The sequence below is a fragment of the Cherax quadricarinatus genome, chromosome 96 (assembly GCF_038502225.1).
Source record: "Cherax quadricarinatus isolate ZL_2023a chromosome 96, ASM3850222v1, whole genome shotgun sequence".
NCBI classification, from domain to species: domain Eukaryota; kingdom Metazoa; phylum Arthropoda; class Malacostraca; order Decapoda; family Parastacidae; genus Cherax; species Cherax quadricarinatus.
The window spans coordinates 9698892-9719474 of record NC_091387.1 but is presented as its reverse complement, the minus strand read 5'-3'; the positions used below and the strand labels follow the sequence as shown (position 1 = coordinate 9719474).

Below are 20583 nucleotides of genomic sequence, written 5' to 3'. Positions count from 1 at the left end.
TATATTTATAGATGGGGTTGTAAAAGAAGTCAATGCTCGAGTTTTGGCAAGAGGCGTGGAGTTAAAAGATAAAGAATCTAACAAAGTGAGAGTTGTCACATTTGTTCTTTGCTGATGACACTGTGCTTTTGGGAGATTCTGAAGAGAAGTTGCAGAGGTTGGTGGATAAATTTGGTAGGGTATGTATAAGAAGAAAATTAAAAGTGAATAAAGGAAAGAGTAAGGTAATGAGGATAACAAAAAGATTAGGTGACGAAAGACTAGATATCAGATTGGAGGGAGAGAGTATAGAGGAGGTGAATGTATTCAGATATTTGGGAGTGGACGTGTCGGCAGATGGGTCTATGAAGGATGAGGTGAAACATAGAATTGATGAGGGGAAAAAGGCGAGTGGTGCACTGAGGAGTCTGTGGAGACAAAGAAATTTGTCTGTGGAAGCAAAGAGGGGAATGTATGAGAGCATAGTTATACCAACACTTTTATGGGTGCAAAGCATTGTTAATGAATGTTGCAACAAGGAGGATGCTGGGGGCAATGGATATGTCATGTCTGAGGGCAATGTGTGGTGTGAATATAATGCAGAGAATTTGTAGTTTGGAAACTAAAATAAAGTGTGGGATTACCAAAACTATTATCCAGAGGGGTGAGAAGGGGGTTGTTGATGTGGTTCAGACATGTTGAGAGATTGGAACAAAACAGAATGACTTTGAGAGTGTATAAATCTGTAGTGGAGGGAAGGCGGGGTAGGGGTCGGCCTTGGAAGGGTTGGAGGGAGGGGGTAAAGGAGGTTTTGTGTGCGAGGGGCTTGGACTTCCAGCAAGCATGTGTGAGCGTATTTGATAGGAGTGAATGGAGACAAATGGTTTTTAATACTTGACATGCTGTTGGAGTGTGAGCAAAAGAGCATTTATGAAGGGATTCAGGGAAACTGGCAGAGTGGACTTGAGTCCTGGAGATGGGAAGTACAGTGCCTGCACTCTGAAGGAGGGGTGTTAATGTTGCAGTTTTATAACTGTAGTGTAAAGCGCCCCTCTGGCAAGACAGTGATGGGTGAATGATGAAAGTTTTTCTTTTTCGGGCCACCCTGCCTTGGTGGGAATCGACCGATGTGTTAATAAATAAAAAATAAATAAATACATGAGTGAGAGGGGTTGGATGTGAGTGGGACTTGCACATGAGTAAATAGAATTATCAAAGCTTATTGCTTGGGTAGCATTGAAAATTGAGTTTGGCAAATATTCTTTTAGTGGGATGGATTGTGAAGGACCTGCCTAGTATGGGCCAACAGGCCTGCTGCAGTGTTACTCCTTTCCTTATGTTCATATGACACAACTGGCGGTGTTGGTTTTGTGTAGAGATAACTGACACTCCACGAAAAACTTCAGTTTTCGGGACTTTTCGAGTTACAGTATAGTATGCTTCTCACTTAGCAATGAATTCATTTACCGACGTCTTAGGAGAGGAACCCCGTCGTTAAGTGAGGAGAGGCTGTATATTTAAATCCCTGTTTTATCTGTTTATATTTTTTCCTTCCACAGACAATAAATATACTCCAACACTGACCAATGAGATAGCTGTAGTTGGTGATGTTAAGGCTCACCATATTCTTGTGTTGCTACTGAGGCTGAGGCAGATCTGTTCTCATCCATCACTCATCCAAGGTGTAAGTTGTGCTGTCACTCATCCAAGTTGTAAGTTGAATGTATCACGTACTCTCACTCATCCAGAGTGTAAGTTCATTTAATCTTTTGTTTTATTATTATTTGGAGAGACGCATTGTAACATACATACATCTATTACTGTCATTGATCTCTGAGTTGGTAAGACAAGATTTGCCATCTCGAAAGTCTTGCTGTATTTTATTTACTACTACTACACTACTACTATACTACTACTACTATACTACTACTACTATACTACTACTACTATACTACTACTACTATACTACTACTACTACTATACTACTACTACTACTATACTACTACTACTACTATACTACTACTATACTACTACTACTACTACTATACTACTACTACTACTACTACTATACTACTACTACTACTACTATACTACTACTACTACTACTACTATACTACTACTACTATACTACTACTACTACTATACTACTACACTACTATACTACTATACTACTACACTACTACTATACTACTATACTACTACTACTACTACTATACTACTACTACTACTATACTACTACTACTATACTACTACTACTATACTACTACTACTATACTACTACTACTATACTACTACTACTACTATACTACTACTACTACTATACTACTACTACTATACTACTACTACTACTATACTACTACTACTATACTACTACTACTATACTACTACTACTATACTACTACTACTACTATACTACTACTATACTACTACTACTATACTACTACTACTACTATACTACTACTACTACTATACTACTACTACTACTATACTACTACTACTATACTACTACTACTATACTACTACTACTACTACTACTACTACTACTACTACTACTACTATACTACTACTACTACTATACTACTACTACTATACTACTACTACTATACTACTACTACTACTATACTACTACTATACTACTATACTACTACTATACTACTATACTACTACTGTACTACTACTACTATACTACTACTACTGTACTACTATACTACTATACTATACTACTACTACTATACTATACTACTACTACTATACTACTACTACACTACTACTATACTACTACTACTATACTACTACTATACTACTATACTACTACTATACTACTACTATACTACTACTACTATACTACTACTATACTACTACTACTATACTACTACTATACTACTACTACTACTATACTACTACTATACTACTACTATACTACTACTATACTACTATACTACTACTACTACTATACTACTACTACTATACTACTGTTACAAAAAACGCAATTCTAAAAGCTTAGAGATCTCCAGTGAATACTAGAAAGGACTGCCCTTCTAGCATCCAGCCTGTTATTGGGTTTTCGTAACAAGTACAGTCAGTATCCTTGTCCAATTATCCATTAAAATTCAGTATTATTCAATAGTGCTTCAGGATTACAACTGGTAGGCTACTAACTAGAGAAATTAAAATTTAATAAATTTATTAATCATTAAGTTGTCTATAGGTATATTATCAAATTAAATTAAATTAATCACAGTAATCAAAATAATATCACATCTCTCGTTTACATTATTATTGTGCTGAAAGCACATATCACATTTATAATTCTTAACCCTTTGAGGGTTTCGGACGTACTAATACGTCTTACGCACAGGGGTTTTTGACGTACTAGTACACACAAATTCTAGCGCCGTCAAATCTCGCGGGAAAAGGCTGGTAGGCCTACATGTGAGAGAATGGGTCTGTGTGGTAGGTGTGCGCAGTAGAAAAAAAATCTGGGACCCAGTGGTGCATTGTGGGAACGCCATCTTAGTAAACAATATCCACCATGCTTCGCGGTAAGAAGCTCCTCACTCCTCGGCGAATTGGGACACTTTTGTTCCCCAGTGACAGTTCTAATACAGATGGAAGTGCCAGTGAAGATGAGTTTCAAGGTTTTGGTGAAGTTTTGACCGAAACTAATGACCATAATATCGGTAATAGTGAGGAAAACCCAGACGACCCTCAGCCTTCCACCTCTGGTGCTGGGCCGTCTTGTTCACGTTCAGTTGTACCAGAATCCAAGAGGAAACTTCTATTTTCCCAAATCCCAGACTCAGATGAGAGCATGGGTGATGATAGTGATAGTGAATATGAACTACAAGCTCTTCAAACTAGTTCCAGTAGTGATAGTGAAGTGCAGTATTCCCCAGTGAAGCGTCAGTATATACGACGATATATGCGCTCTGGTAGTGTGCCAAATGCTATTCCAAGGGGAAGGAGTGCATCTCGGAGTACATCCCGTGGCTGTACAACAGGAACAGAGAGTGAAAATGACGATGATACTGTTGCAATTGGGATGGAAAATGTGCGTGGTGGTAGTGGTGCCGGCGGTGAGGCACCAGCAGTGGGCCATGCTGCCACCCACGCTGCTGCCTCAGCTGATCTACAACAAAGGCCACCATCCTCCACCCACCCACCACACCAGCCTCCACAACCACAACCTCCACAACCACAACCACCTGTCATTGTCCAGTACCCACCAGCAGACCGCACCTGGGATTGGCAGGAAGCTGTCAATTTTGTTCCAAATGCCCACCAGTTTGATGACAGCCAAAGTGGAATACGGCCATCTTGTACACTTGGGAACAATGCCACTGAACTGGAATGTTTCGAGTTATTCTTTGACGAACCACTGATGGAAAGTATTGTCATGGAAAGCAACACATACTACGAGTACACCATGGCAAACACATTACTTTCACCAAAATCACGTCTACACCAGTGGAAGGAGGCAACTGTGGCTGAGATGTATCTTTGCCACAATAATGCTAATGCCACATGTGTATAAGCCCAAAGTGAAATCATACTGGTCAACAGACCGCCTGATTGCAACCCCAGGTTTCAGTGATATAATGCCAGTGGATCGATTTGTGCTAATGTTACGTATTCTTCACTTCTCAGACAAAACCAGGCCTGACAGAACTGACAGGTTATATAAGATTAGGAATGTGTTTGTGTATCTGAAAGAGAAATTCAGTACGCATTTTTATCCCTTCAGGAAGCTTGTAATTGACGAGTCTTTGATTCTGTTCAAAGGAAGACTCTCTTTCAAGCAGTACATACCAAGCAAGAGGAAACGCTTTGGTATAAAGTTGTTTGTGCTTTGTGATTGTTACAGTTGTCTGGTATTGGATATTATTGTGTACACTGGAAGTTATACATTGCAAAATACCAGGAAGTTATTGGGCATCTCAGGTGATGTGGTTAGAACAATGATAGAACCATACCTTGGTAAGGGGCATATATTATATACAGTTAACTGGTACACAAGCCCCTCACTCAGTGATTTTTTGCGAGTGAACATGACAGATGTGTGTGGCACAGTGCGTGCAAATCGGAAACATATGCCCAGGTTTGACGCTGGCACTCGTAGAGGTGAGGTGCAGGCGTTTGCTGCCAATGACATCATGGCATTTCGGTGGCATGACAAACGAGAGGTCACACTGTTGTCATCAGTTCACCGTAATGAAATGGCAGACAGTGGCAGGCAGCATAGAGAGAGCAATGAACCCATTCTAAAACCTGCAGCTGTGATTGATTACACCTTCAACATGTGTTCAGTGGACAAATGTGACATGCAGATTGGGTTTGCTGATTGTGTTTACAAGAGTTATAAGTGGTACATCAAACTGTTTTTCCATCTTCTGGACATTTCCATGCTCAATGCTTATAGTATGTATAAGATGAGGACCAGAAACAAACCACAGTATGGCAAATTCTGTTTGTCATCAGACAAATAGTATTCAAGTACCAAGGAACAGCACCTGCAATTGACCACCCACTAAATTATCAACAACTACCTGCTCGTCTGAAGCATGGTGATCACTTCCTGGTAAAACTGCCTGCTACTGCTTTCAAGAAAAAGGCTCAGAAGAGGCGTTACGTCTATGCACATACAAGAAAACGCCCACCACAACGCAGAGAGACTCGTTTTATGTGTGAGGAGTATAAAACTCCACTGTGCATGACACCATGTTTTATGTGTGAGGAATGTAAAACACCACTGTGCATGACACCATGTTTTATGTGTGAGGAATGTAAAACACCACTGTGCATGACACCATGTTTTATGTGTGAGGAGTATAAAACACCACTGTGCATGACACCATGTTTTATGTGTGAGGAGTGTAAAACACCACTGTGCATGACACCATGTTTTATGTGTGAGGAGTGTAAAACACCACTGTGCATGACACCATGTTTTATGTGTGAGGAGTGTAAAACACCACTGTGCATGACACCATGTTTTATGTGTGAGGAGTGTAAAACACCACTGTGCATGACACCATGTTTTATGTGTGAGGAGTGTAAAACACCACTGTGCATGACACCATGTTTTATGTGTGAGGAGTGTAAAACATCACTGTGCATGACACCATGTTTTATGTGTGAGGAGTGTAAAACACCACTGTGTATGACACCATGTTTTATGTGTGAGGAGTGTAAAACACCACTGTGCATGACACCATGTTTTATGTGTGAGGAGTGTAAAACATCACTGTGCATGACACCATGTTTTATGTGTGAGGAGTGTAAAACAGCACTGTGCATGACACCATGTTTTATGTGTGAGGAGTGTAAAACAGCACTGTGCATGACACCATGTTTTATGTGTGAGGGGTGTAAAACAGCACTGTGCATGACACCATGTTTTATGTGTGAGGAGTGTAAAACAGCACTGTGCATGACACCATGTTTTATGTGTGAGGAGTGTAAAACACCACTGTGCATGACACCATGTTTTATGTGTGAGGAGTGTAAAACACCACTGTGCATGACACCATGTTTTATGTGTGAGGAGTGTAAAACAGCACTGTGCATGACACCATGTTTTATGTGTGAGGAGTGTAAAACACCACTGTGCATGACACCATGTTTTATGTGTGAGGAGTGTAAAACAGCACTGTGCATGACACCATGTTTTATGTGTGAGGAGTGTAAAACAGCACTGTGCATGACACCATGTTTTATGTGTGAGGAGTGTAAAACAGCACTGTGCATGACACCATGTTTTATGTGTGAGGAGTGTAAAACACCACTGTGCATGACACCATGTTTTATGTGTGAGGAGTGTAAAACAGCACTGTGCATGACACCATGTTTTATGTGTGAGGAGTGTAAAACAGCACTGTGCATGACACCATGTTTTATGTGTGAGGAGTGTAAAACAGCACTGTGCATGACACCATGTTTTATGTGTGAGGAGTGTAAAACAGCACTGTGCATGACACCATGTTTTATGTGTGAGGGGTGTAAAACACCACTGTGCATGACACCATGTTTTATGTGTGAGGAGTGTAAAACACCACTGTGCATGACACCATGTTTTATGTGTGAGGAGTGTAAAACAGCACTGTGCATGACACCATGTTTTATGTGTGAGGAGTGTAAAACAGCACTGTGCATGACACCATGTTTTATGTGTGAGGAGTGTAAAACAGCACTGTGCATGACACCATGTTTTATGTGTGAGGAGTGTAAAACAGCACTGTGCATGACACCATGTTTTATGTGTGAGGAGTGTAAAACAGCACTGTGCATGACACCATGTTTTATGTGTGAGGAGTATAAAACAGCACTGTGCATGACACCATGTTTTATGTGTGAGGAGTGTAAAACACCACTGTGCATGACACCATGTTTTATGTGTGAGGAGTGTAAAACAGCACTGTGCATGACACCATGTTTTATGTGTGAGGAGTGTAAAACAGCACTGTGCATGACACCATGTTTTATGTGTGAGGAGTGTAAAACAGCACTGTGCATGACACCATGTTTTATGTGTGAGGAGTGTAAAACAGCACTGTGCATGACACCATGTTTTATGTGTGAGGAGTATAAAACAGCACTGTGCATGACACCATGTTTTATGTGTGAGGAGTGTAAAACACCACTGTGCATGACACCATGTTTTATGTGTGAGGAGTGTAAAACAGCACTGTGCATGACACCATGTTTTATGTGTGAGGAGTGTAAAACAGCACTGTGCATGACACCATGTTTTATGTGTGAGGAGTGTAAAACACCACTGTGCATGACACCATGTTTTATGTGTGAGGAGTGTAAAACACCACTGTGCATGACACCATGTTTTATGTGTGAGGAGTGTAAAACAGCACTGTGCATGACACCATGTTTTATGTGTGAGGAGTGTAAAACAGCACTGTGCATGACACCATGTTTTATGTGTGAGGAGTGTAAAACACCACTGTGCATGACACCATGTTTTATGTGTGAGGAGTGTAAAACACCACTGTGCATGACACCATGTTTTATGTGTGAGGAGTGTAAAACACCACTGTGCATGACACCATGTTTTATGTGTGAGGAGTGTAAAACACCACTGTGCATGACACCATGTTTTATGTGTGAGGAGTGTAAAACAGCACTGTGCATGACACCATGTTTTATGTGTGAGGAGTGTAAAACACCACTGTGCATGACACCATGTTTTATGTGTGAGGAGTGTAAAACACCACTGTGCATGACACCATGTTTTATGTGTGAGGAGTGTAAAACACCACTGTGCATGACACCATGTTTTATGTGTGAGGAGTGTAAAACAGCACTGTGCATGACACCATGTTTCAAAGAGTTCCACAGGCTGCAGAACTTCTAGAAACATTCCCTGTGACTGTATATGTGTATATAAAATATAGAAAAATAGTAATAAACAACATTTCATATCGTTTGTGTAAATATTTTCTATAAACAAAATAATGACAACAGTGTTTACGCCCTTATTGTGTAGTATTGAAAAAGAAATAACTTACAAAATACTGATCATGTTGGCCTCAGAGGCCATAAAAGTTACTAAGAAAAAGAAAACTTGAAAAATAATTGAAAATAGTACATAAAAAAGTAAATAGAAAAATACCGGGTGACGGCAGTCGGCGATGTTACCAGATGTTGTTCAATTTTGGCAAATTTCACGCCTCCATATCTCGGTAAGTATTGACTGTAAAAAATTTTCGTTTAGCCTATAATGTTTAGAAAAGAAAACTCTATTTTTTCATAAGAAAAAATAATTTTTTTTTTTTAAATTTGGCCGACCCTGAGAACAAGTTTCGGAGAGGGCCTGTCGACCCTCAAAGGGTTAAGTACCGTCTGGTACATTAACATTTAATAAGATATTACAAATATGTACAAGTTTGTGTATGCGTGTAAGTGCTCCAAGTAGTTCGCTATGTCTCACGACTCGACTAGACTTAAACAAGTGACTGACAAAGTCCTCACATAAACTAACTTCTTGACCAACTGGCAATCAGAACAGTCTGCTTGAACAATAAAAAGAATGCTAAGCCCAATAGCAATATAACAAGCAACTGCGACACTGAATCAGGAACAAGGAGATAATATAACGACACTAGTAGGGACCATCTGCAGATCCTCCATAAGTCAAAACTCCCATACTACTGAATCTAAGTTCAGCATAAGAAAATCCCCGACTGTGATAATACACAGATACCAGTACAAGTTAAGTGAGAAGTTACAGCTCAGGACCTGAGTTACTCAGAGTGTCTATGAGACACACAACCTCAATACAACGTCGAAAATCACTAAGTCTATACAATGTTCTGTGAACAGAGTTCTACAGAACTAACAAGAATAATGAGACAGACAATCTGTCCAACCACCAAGAGAGTCTAGATCAGACTGAATACTTTAGGCGAGGTGAGGACACCCCCCCCCCCTCAATCACGTGATAGCTCCGTGGACAGCAGTTGCCCAGCAAGAAGCCGGCAATATAACGAGCAAGGAGCGATAATTACAGTAGTTTGACAATCAAGACTTGAACTGAGCACATATTATGTTACATCCTACCTAACAAAGGAAACTACGTCAAATAACAATATAAAGCAATACATTTACGATTTAGCAATATAAAATTAAATGAAAAGGTAATAATTATATATATACATAATCATTATTGCAACCCATTCAGGGGTTGCAACACCCCCCCCCAACACGACAGACTGTCGCACTAGGAGTTGCATTAATGTCTTTCACATTATTACTGATTACTCATATCAATGCAATTTAATATAAATATTAATCAGTCTCTCTTGTGCCAAGCACTTCTACAATTTCACAGCGTTCGTCAATAGGATATGCCCCTAGTACTAGGGCAGTACACAGTATCGTATCTCTGCATACTCGTGGTTATATACATCAGTGTAGAGACAGGATAGCGTAGATGAGCCTGACACAATGAGGCTCGATCATAGTAGAGGAGACTGCATTCCACTCTTAAGTAGTGGTTGTGGAATGCGAGGCAGTATGAACATCTGAGTATGAAACAGCTTAAGGTGTGTAGTGAGGGGGGGGTCTGCGGCAGGACAGTTCTGCGTCACGCAGTACCTCGCCCACACGACACTACCCACTCAACACTCAGCTTATGTCTCCTTACACACAATACTGTGAATATATAAATATAATAATTAGACATGACATGAGTATACATAGTTAATATGGGCTGGAGGGATTAAGTTACTTTACTGAATTTGAGATAGCAAGTAACAAAAGGTATTTGGGCATAAAATTACGTTAATTTAATGTAACTGATAATTATTAAGGACGTGACACAGTGTCAGCAATTACATTACAATGACCACTTATGTGTTTTATGCTAATAGAATAAGGTTGGATTCTGAGGGCCCACCTCATGATCCTAGCATTTTTACTCTTCATAGTATTTATACAAGTGAGTGGATTGTGGTCAGAAAAAAACGTTAATTTTAAATGGGGAAGTGCCCAAATACACGTCAAAATGTTCCAAGGACACCACAAGAGCTAGAGCCTCTTTCTCAATAGTGGCATAATTTTTCTGGTGTCGTTTAAGCTTAGATGAATAGTAACATATAGGATGGAGAATGTCAGTGGATGTTGACTGTTGGAGCAGCACAGCGCCCACTGCATAACCACTCGCATCTATATGTAAAAAGAAGGGAAGATTGAAATTAGGACTCTTCAACACAGGAGCAGAGGACAGCAAGCGCTTCAACCTTTTGAACGAGTCTGAACAATCTCTAGTCCAGGTGAACTGAACTTTGCTACTAGTAAGCTCAGTGAGAGGAGCTGCAATCTGAGAAAAGTTTGGACAGAACCTGCGATAATATCCTGCCATACCCAGGAATCTCTGTACTCCTTTCCTATCCTGTGGCACTGGAAATTCAGAAATTGCACGAACCTTAGCCTCAATAGGAGCAACCTCACCTTGGCCGATACAAAAGCCTAGATAGGTAATCTTGGCTTGACCAAAACTACATTTAGCTAAGTTAACAGTGAAGTTGTAGTGCGCCAGTCTCTCAAACAATGCTCTGAGACGCGTCAAGTGCTGTTCCCACTCGTCACTGTACACCACTAAGTCGTCAAGGTAGGCTTCTACTCCTAAGTTGTGGGTCAACTCATTCATTATACGTTGGAATGAAGAAGCCGCGTTACATAGGCCGAAGGGGGTGACGAGGTAGTTAAACAATCCATCTTGAACAGTAAAAGCAGATATTTCTTGAGCACGTTCAGTAAGCGGGACTTGATAATAGCCTCGTAAGAGATCTAAACGGCTGACAAACTGGGCTCCTGACACACGATCAATAAGGTCGTCAATGCGAGGTATAGGATAACCATCGGGCAAGGTGACAGAGTTCACTTCCCTGTAATCAGTGCACATCCTGAAACTACCGTCAGGTTTAGGCACTAAAATACAGGGAGATGCCCATGGACTTTTACTGCGCTCAATAAGTCCGTGAGATAACAGAAAATCAACCTCTTCTCTCAATGCTTTATGCTTTGTTAGACTCATCCTATATGGTGATTGCTTAATGGGTGATGCTCCCTGTACATCAACGTCATGTACACCCAGAGTACAACGTTTAGGAACATCACCGAACAATTCAGGGAAATGCAAAATCATGTTTTTAATATCACCAGCTTTATCAATCCCAAGGTTACTAAGAAAATCGTCTAGTGATTGTAGAGTCACTGAATTTTCTAAACGAACCTCTATACCTCTAGAGATGTCAGGTAGACTGACGTTTTCTTCCTCTGTCCTAGGAAGAATAGAAGTAGTAGGTAGAGGATTAGCATAGTATGTCTAAAGCTGGTTAACATGGTACACATGATTAGATTTCTTTTTCCCAGGCGTACATACCAAATAATTTACGTCGCTAAGCTTTTTCACTACTTCCAGGGGACCATCATACCTGGCTTGTAGAGCATGACCTGGTACTAATTTCCTAGCCATCACCTTATCTCCTGCTTTAAAAGAGCGAGAGACAGCACGCTTGTCATAATGTTGCTTCATTCTAGCTTGGGCTGAAACTAGGTTTTTCGAAGCTAGCTCTCTAGCGGCTGTCAAATGTTGCTGCATTAATGAAGGTGAAGTACTCAATGATGGATTTGATTTTCCTGTCCACACGTCTTTCAACACTGCGAGAGGACCACGCACTTGGTGTCCGAATATTAATTGAAATGGACTAAATCCGAGACTTTCTTGCTCACTTTCTCTCATAGCGAACAGAAGAAAAAGTATACCCCTCATCCCAGTCTCTAGAAAAATGTTCACAATAAGCTCTCATCATGGACTTCAGTGTCTGATGAAATCTCTCTAGAGCCCCTTGTGACTGTGGATGATAACTGGTTGAAAGTACAGACTTTATTCCTAGGTGGGATAATGCTTCTCGAAAGAATTTAGAAGTGAAGTTAGATCCCTGATCTGATTGTATCTCTCGTGGCAATCCAACCTGGGAGAAAAATTTCATCAGCACTCTCACAATAGCACGAGCATTAATTTTTCTCATAGGAATAGCTTCAGGATAGCGTGTTGCAGCGTCCATAATAGTAAATAAGTATTGGTTTCCTAGTTTGGTTCTAGGCAAAGGACCAACACAATCAATAATAAGATGTGAGAATGGTTCACCATCCACGGTGATAGGAATGAGAGGCGCAGGTGGAGGTGAGTGCGCTGGCTTGCCTGTCACTTGACACACGTGGCAACGTCGCACATGATCAGCTACTGTTTCCTTCATCTTTGGCCAAGTAAAATGTTTTGCCAGTTTACCGAGTGTCTTCTTGACACCCAAATGTCCTCCTATGGGACTATTGTGAGCAAAATCAATGGCTTGTTCACGAAATGTAACTGGTAACACAACGAGATGCTTGACTGTGGTGGAAACACTATCAGCTGACAACTTGCATGTATTTTTCTTCATCAGTACACCATTACTATAATAGTAACAATTATCGAGATCCTTTGCTTCACTCTCAGTAACTGCTATATCTCTCAGTCTTTCCAGTGACTGATCAACAAACTGATCCTTGATTAAATCATCATGAGTAAGAAATTTAACGTCAGTTGTGTCCTGACTAGGTTGATGACCGGGGAGAGTCAGTGTTAATGATCCTGGACGCAGAGCGTCACTAAACAACATATTCAACCCCAAATCATTGTCATCCACTAACTCAACAGGAGACAAGGATGGTTGTTGAATCTTTGACATAGCTCTAGTAATTGCGCTGAGAGGAAATAAAATAGGTTTCTCTCTACAAGCTTCAATGGCATAATTATCATCAGTGCTATTATCAATCACAAGTGGTTCTTTACATATACCAGCATGAAGGATATCGTTCCCTATCAACAAGTCCACTGACCTGATGGGATATTTTTTATTTTTTATTATCACACTGGCCGATTCCCACCAAGGCAGGGTGGCCCGAAAAAGAAAAACTTTCACCATCATTCACTCCATCACTGTCTTGCCAGAAGGGTGCTTTACACTACAGTTTTTAAACTGCAACATTAACACCCCTCCTTCAGAGTGCAGGCACTGTACTTCCCATCTCCAGGACTCAAGTCCGGCCTGCCGGTTTCCCTGAACCCCTTCATAAATGTTACTTTGCTCACACTCCAACAACACGTCAAGTACTAAAAACCATTTGTCTCCATTCACTCCTATCAAACACGCTCACGCATGCCTGCTGGAAGTCCAAGCCCCTCACACACAAAACCTCCTTTACCCCCTCCCTCCAACCTTTCCTAGGCCGACCCCTACCCCGCCTTCCTTCCACTACAGACTGATACACTCTTGAAGTCATTCTGTTTCGCTCCATTCTCTCTACATGTCCGAACCACCTCAACAACCCTATCTACAAGTCCACTGACCTGATGGGAAATACACCACTGGATATACCCACTGAAATATAACCAGTATAATAGCTTGTTTGAATATAAACTTTGTGCAGAGGCACTTTTATAATAGCCCCTCCATAGGCTTCTAACAATACATCTATCTTGGTATAGGTATCGTCAGTTATGGTCAGTACATCTTCTCTTAATAACATGAGATAACTGCCAGTGTCTCTGAAAGTAACTATTTCAGTTAGATGTGATTCGTCAAATCCTACTTTACATCTCGAAAAGTAAGGACCCATGGCTGAACGAATCTTTTCGTCAGATACACTTTCTGACGCTAGTCATCTATCCTGAGTAACATTATCTAAAACAGTAGGATCAGAGGTATTACTAGGATTTTGGTGCCTTTGTTGCTCGGAAGAGGATACGACTTGTGTGGGGGCGCCAGCCGCATGACTGCTTCTCGTATCTCTTTCTAAATTATAGCAATACTCTCTAGCATGTCCTTTTCTGTTACAATAGTTACATTTAACTTTCTTCTTCTCGATATCAGATTTCTGTCTAGCCACAGAGACAGATTCAGGATTGTGAGTTTTCCTGGTAAAGATACGAGAAGTTACAGTAGCAGGTACATCAGGCCGGCAATGAGCAGCTGATTTAGGTTGCCAGTTTCTAGGACAACTTTTAGTTACCTTGTTTTTCTGTTTTTTAGTACGTACAAGTTTGTGAGAAATCTCGTAATTGTCTGCTAATGCTGCAGTTTCCAGAATATCCGAGGTAGTATGATTGATCAGATATTCTTGTATGTCAGCAGACATACAATTGTTAAACTCTTCGTGTAGTAACAACTGAACAAGGCTGTCATAGTTGTTACATTTAGCAGCTCTACACCGTCTCTCAAATGCAACTTTTTTCTCACGAGCAAAGTCTACACAAGTTTGATCTTGTCGTCGTTGTAACGTACGAAATGCTCGTTGATAACTTACAGGTAACAAGTTATGTCTCTAGAATAGTTTGTTTGACAGCGTCATAACTAATGTACTTGGCAAATGGTAAAGCAGCAGTACAAGTTTGAGCTCTTACTGTCAACGCTGTATGCAACAATGTTGCCCAGTGCTTACGTGGCCAGTTCATAGCACGTGCCTGGTTCTCAAACACATCAAAATAGGTGTCTAAGTCACTTTCAAAAAACTTAGGAACCATGGATGCAGCTTTCTGCACATTAAATGGGTCCTGTGATATATCAGTCTGTTGTCTTCCCAGACGAACATTTTCTCTTTGGAAATCTTCTTTGTTTAATTTCCTCTGTGCCTCTATTTGTGCAATTTGCAACATAATGAGGCGTTCCAACCTCTCAAACTGTTCCTGAGAGATAGGACTAGTGGGTAATGGAGGAGTAAGGAAATTAACATGGTCTGGACGGTTCTTAGGTCGGACACTTCGTTCAGGCATCTCTAGAGAGTAGATCTGGTCTAGGATAAGTAGATACAGGTGTAGCATACACTGTACTAGTATTAGGCTGTGTCATGCTAACAGTTAGGAGGGAAGGTGTGAGCGAGAACTGATCTACACTAGGCTCAGACACTAGGCTCACTTCTGCCTTAGTTGCTCTTTCTTCTTCATCAAATAGTCATACTTCCTAATTGTGACACTAGGCTTTCTGAATCTGAATCATAATCAGACATCTCTGTATGAGCAGGAAACAATATATCTTTAACACTCTGACAGTTTCTGCGGTGTAATTCCTGTTATACGTCACACCGAGATATTTGGCTACTTGCCAACACGTCTGAAGTTTTAATGTACTTAACTCAGACAAAGTCAGAGTATCAATTAACTGTTTCACTTTGGCATACATCACGAAAATAATTGTACTACGAGAGAGTGATTATTGGAGACTATAATCCTAATAGGAATTTTAGTGTTGGTTGTCTTAGAGCTAGAACTCATAAACAGTATTTTCATCTCCTTGGATCAAGAGACTCAGTCAGGTACATAAATCCACCTGGCATGTTGTACAAGACTAAACTCAAAGTCTTCAGATTAGGAAAGTACTCAGAGTGTTTGATCATCAGTTACTAGTATTTCAAAATGGACAATTTCTCCAACACCTTGAATCAAGAGCATCCCGGACAGGCCCCCATTTGTTACAAAAAACGCGATTCTAAAAGCTTAGAGATCTCCAGTGAATACTAGAAAGGACTGCCCTTCTAGCATCCAGCCTGTTATTGGGTTTTCGTAACAAGTACAGTCAGTATCCTTGTCCAATTATCCATTAAAATTCAGTATTATTCAATAGTGCTTCAGGATTACAACTGGTAGGCTACTAACTAGAGAAATTAAAATTTAATAAATTTATTAATCATTAAGTTGTCTAGAGGTATATTATCAAATTAAATTAAATTAATCACAGTAATCAAAATAATATCACATCTCTCGTTTACAGTATTATTGTGCTGAAAGCACATATCACATTTATAATTCTTAAGTACCGTCTGGTACATTAACATTTAATAAGATATTACAAATATGTACAAGTTTGTGTATGCGTGTAAGTGCTCCAAGTAGTTCGTTATGTCTAACGACTCAACTAGACTTAAACAAGTGACTGACAAAGTCCTCACATAAACTAACTTCTTGACCAACTGGCAATCAGAACAGTCTGCTTGAACAATAAAAAGAATGCTAAGCCCAATAGCAATATAACAAGCAACTGCGACACTGAATCAGGAACAAGGAGATAATATAACGACACTAAGTAGGGACCATCTGCAGATCCTCCATAAAAGTCACAAAACTCCCATACTACTGAATCTAAGTTCAGCGTAAGAAAATCCCCGACTGTGATAATACACAGATACCAGTACAAGTTAAGTGAGAAGTTACAGCTCAGGTCCTGAGTTACTCAGTGTCTATGAGAGAGAGAACCTCAATACAACGTCGAAAATCACTAAGTCTATACAATGTTCTGTGAACAGAGTTCTACAGAACTAACAAGAATAATGAGACAGACAATCTGTCCAACCACCAAGAGAGTCTAGATCAGACTGAATACTTTAGGCGAGGTGAGGACACCCCCCCCCCTCGATCACGTGATAGCTCCGTGGACAGCAGTCGCCCAGCAAGAAGCCGGCAATATAACGAGCAAGGAGCGATAATTACAGTAGTTTGACAATCAAGACTTGAACTGAGCACTTATTATGTTACATCCTACCTAACAAAGGAAACTACGTCAAATAACAATATAAAACAATACATTTACGATTTAGCTATTATCGCAAATATAAGCAATATAAAATTAAATGAAAAGGTAATAATTATATATATACATAATCATTATTGCAACCCATTCAGGGGTTGCAACAACTACTACTACTATACTACTACTACTACTATACTACTACTACTACTATACTACTACTACTATACTACTACTACTACTATACTACTACTATACTACTACTACTATACTACTACTACTACTATACTACTACTACTACTACTACTACTACTACTACTATACTACTACTACTACTACTACTACTACTACTACTACTACTACTACTACTACTACTACTACTACTACTACTACTATACTACTACTACTACTACTATACTACTACTACTACTACTACTATACTACTACTACTACTATACTACTACTACTACTATACTACTACTACTATTACTATTACTACTCCCCATGACAATATGCTTCATTACCTTGCAAGGTATGCAAGTGTGAGAATCTAGTCTGTAGCTCATCTGCCTTCTTTCATAAATGCAGTCTTGCAAGGCAAGGTTGTGGACCGGGCTACGGGAGTGTTGACCTCAGAGCACCCTCCGGGTATACTCCAAATATGCACTATATAACGACATTTCAGTCAGTGACAGACCTCTTATACGGCAGTATATGTGGTGCATCATTGACCGCATATACTGTCATTTATACAAATAGCAGTGCATGGGACAGTGGTCCCATGCACTGCCAATTGTAGACAAGTATATCACATACAATTATTTACATTACATAATACTTGATAATGATGATAAACAACGGTGTTACTGGTTTATGTATTTAGTATGCTGTACTTTTTATTGTTGTTCTAGAGTGTTCTCTTTCTACTTAGAAAAATAGTTTACTGTAAAACAGTATGTTGTTACATTGGCAGCAGCGTCGTACATCTCTAACGTTCGCACAGTGGCAGAATCACCTAACGACACTTTTCAGAACGTATCCCCATCATTAAGTAACACATGACTGTATAGGTAGTATGTTTGCTGTCTTCAGATTTCTGGCAACTGTCATGTATTCATTGATTTATTGTAGATCATAATGGTTCAACCAGTGAATCTTTTTCCTCTTGCAGAATCCATGGTAACACATTGTCAGGTCCCATTGCTTTTGATGTATCCAGCTCAATCAAAACTCCATGGGGAAGTAGAAAAGAACTTCGTGTGTAAGCTGTGCATGTCATAAAAGGCAACTACAATGTCAGGAGCAAAGGGCTAGTAACCCCTTCTGTATAAATTACTAAAGTTAAAAGGAATAACTTTTGTTTTTCTTGTTTAGGTTGCCCTGCCTTGGTGGGAGACAGCCAGTTCATTAAAAAAAAAAAATCTCCCTCAAAAGTTTTTTTACTTCTCCCCTGTTGTATGGAGAGCATCTGGTACTTGTTGGTGCACTCTGTTCCCCAGTGTTCCTGATATTGCTTATTTCTAATGAGAAAACCCCTTCATATGCCTCCTATCAAACATAAGAAGGGGGAGATCATCAACAGAAATAGACCCTTATTATTTTTAAGACTGAACTTAATAAGTTCTCGAGTCAGTTTCTGGTCAACCAAGCTGCTATTCATAGGTTAAACTTCATTCAGTTAGTAGTAACAACCTGGTTGATCAGGTCTTGATGTAACAGGCCTGGTATTGGACTGGACTGCAGGGGCATTGACCCCTGGAAACATCCTTCAGGTGTCTACTTACTAATCGACAACAGATAGGTAGTTTTGTGACTCCTGTGAACTTTCTGTTAATGTGAGTCTACAAATATTGCAAGGTTATAAGCACGACTGTTATGCTAACCATCCATGAAATATTCACTCATAGATATTGAAGGAGGGGTGTTAATGTTGCAGTTTAAAAACTGTAGTGTAAAGCACCCTTCTGGCAAGACAGTGATGGAGTGAATGATGGTGAAAGTTTTTCTTTTTCGGGCCACCCTGCCTTGGTGGGAATCAGCCAGTGTGATGATAATAATAATAAAAAAAAATATATTGATTCGCCCTCAAAAAGTACGTTGGACCCCCGCCTTACGATATTAATAAATTCCTGATTGCTCATCATAAGCCGAAATTATTGTTAGCCAAATTAATTTTCCCCATAAGAAATAATGGAAATGAAATTAATCCATTCCTGACACTCCAAAGTATGAAAAAAAAAAAAATTTACCACATGAAATATTAATTTTAATACAAACTGAAGAAGACATGCACAATTACTACTCTACTAAGAATAGAATACATGACACTTACCTTTATTGAAGATCTGGTGATGATTGATGGGATGGGAGGAGGGGAGAGTGTGGAAGTTATTATTTGGAAGGGGAATCCCCTTCCATTATGACTCGAGGTAACAAGTCCTTTTCCGAGGTTGCTTCCCTTCATTTAATGCCACTAGGACCAGCTTGAGAGTCACTGGACCTCTTGATCTCACAACAAATACAGTGGACCCTCGACCAGCGATGGCATTGATTAACGATAAATCTGACTAGCGATACATTTTATCGCAAAAATTTTGCGTCGATTAACGCTAAAAAACTCGACCAACACTATTCCTTCCGTCTGAGACGCGTCCACTTCTGGCCAGTGTTTACAAGCCAGCCAGCCACCACGGTCGCTTCCAAGCATACAATCGGAACATTTCATATTATCACAGCCTTTTTAGTGATTGCACCTGCAAAATAAGTCACCATGGGCCCCAAGAAAGCTTCTAGTGCCAACCCTACAGCAAAAAGGGTGAGAATTACTATGGATATGAAGAAAGAGATCATTGCTAAGTATGAAAGTGGAGTGCATGTCTCCGAGCTGGCCAGGCTGTACACAAAACCCCAATCAACCATCGCTACTATTGTGGCCAAGAAAACGGCAATCAAGGAAGCTGTTCTTGCCAAAGGTGCAACTATGTTTTCGAAACTGAGATCGCAAGTGATAGAAGATGTTGAGAGAGTGTTATTGGTATGGATAAACGAAAAACAGATAGCAGGAGATAGCATCTCTCAAGCAATCATATGTGAAAAGGCTAGGAAGTTGCATGACGATTTAATTAGAAAAATGCCAGCAACTAGTTGTGATGTGAGTGAATTTAAGGCCAGCAAAGGTTGGTTTGAGAGATTTAAGAATCGTAGTGGCATACATAGTGTGATAAGGCATGGTGAGGCTGCCAGTTTGGACCAAAAAGCAGCTAAAAAATATGTGCAGGAATTCAAGGAGTACATAGACAGTGAAGGACTGAAACCTGAACAAGTGTTTAATGGTGACACTGACAATGTTGTGAAACACTTTAGGAATGTCATAAAGGAACGGGAGGTACAGGCCTCTATGGGCAGATATGTTGTGCAACAGAGGTCCAGTGACTCAAGCTGGTCCTAGCAGCATTAAAAGAAGAAGGGAAGTAACCCCGAAAAAGGACTTGCCACCTCAAGTCCTAATGGAAGGGGATTCCCCTTCTAA

At 40.1% G+C, this 20583-nt stretch overlaps 1 protein-coding gene across 6 annotated transcripts in view; it reads left to right on the top strand.

Annotated features, from left to right (window-relative positions):
- lds (transcription termination factor lodestar) overlaps positions 1 to 20583 on the top strand; it is a 251928-nt gene that overhangs the window by 181668 nt on the left and 49677 nt on the right. For all 6 annotated transcript variants that reach the window (XM_070105078.1, XM_070105080.1, XM_070105081.1 and 3 more), the window contains exon 19: positions 1539 to 1663. In XM_070105078.1, coding sequence (XP_069961179.1) covers positions 1539 to 1663 — 125 coding nt within the window. The remainder of the gene's footprint in view (positions 1 to 1538; positions 1664 to 20583) is intronic.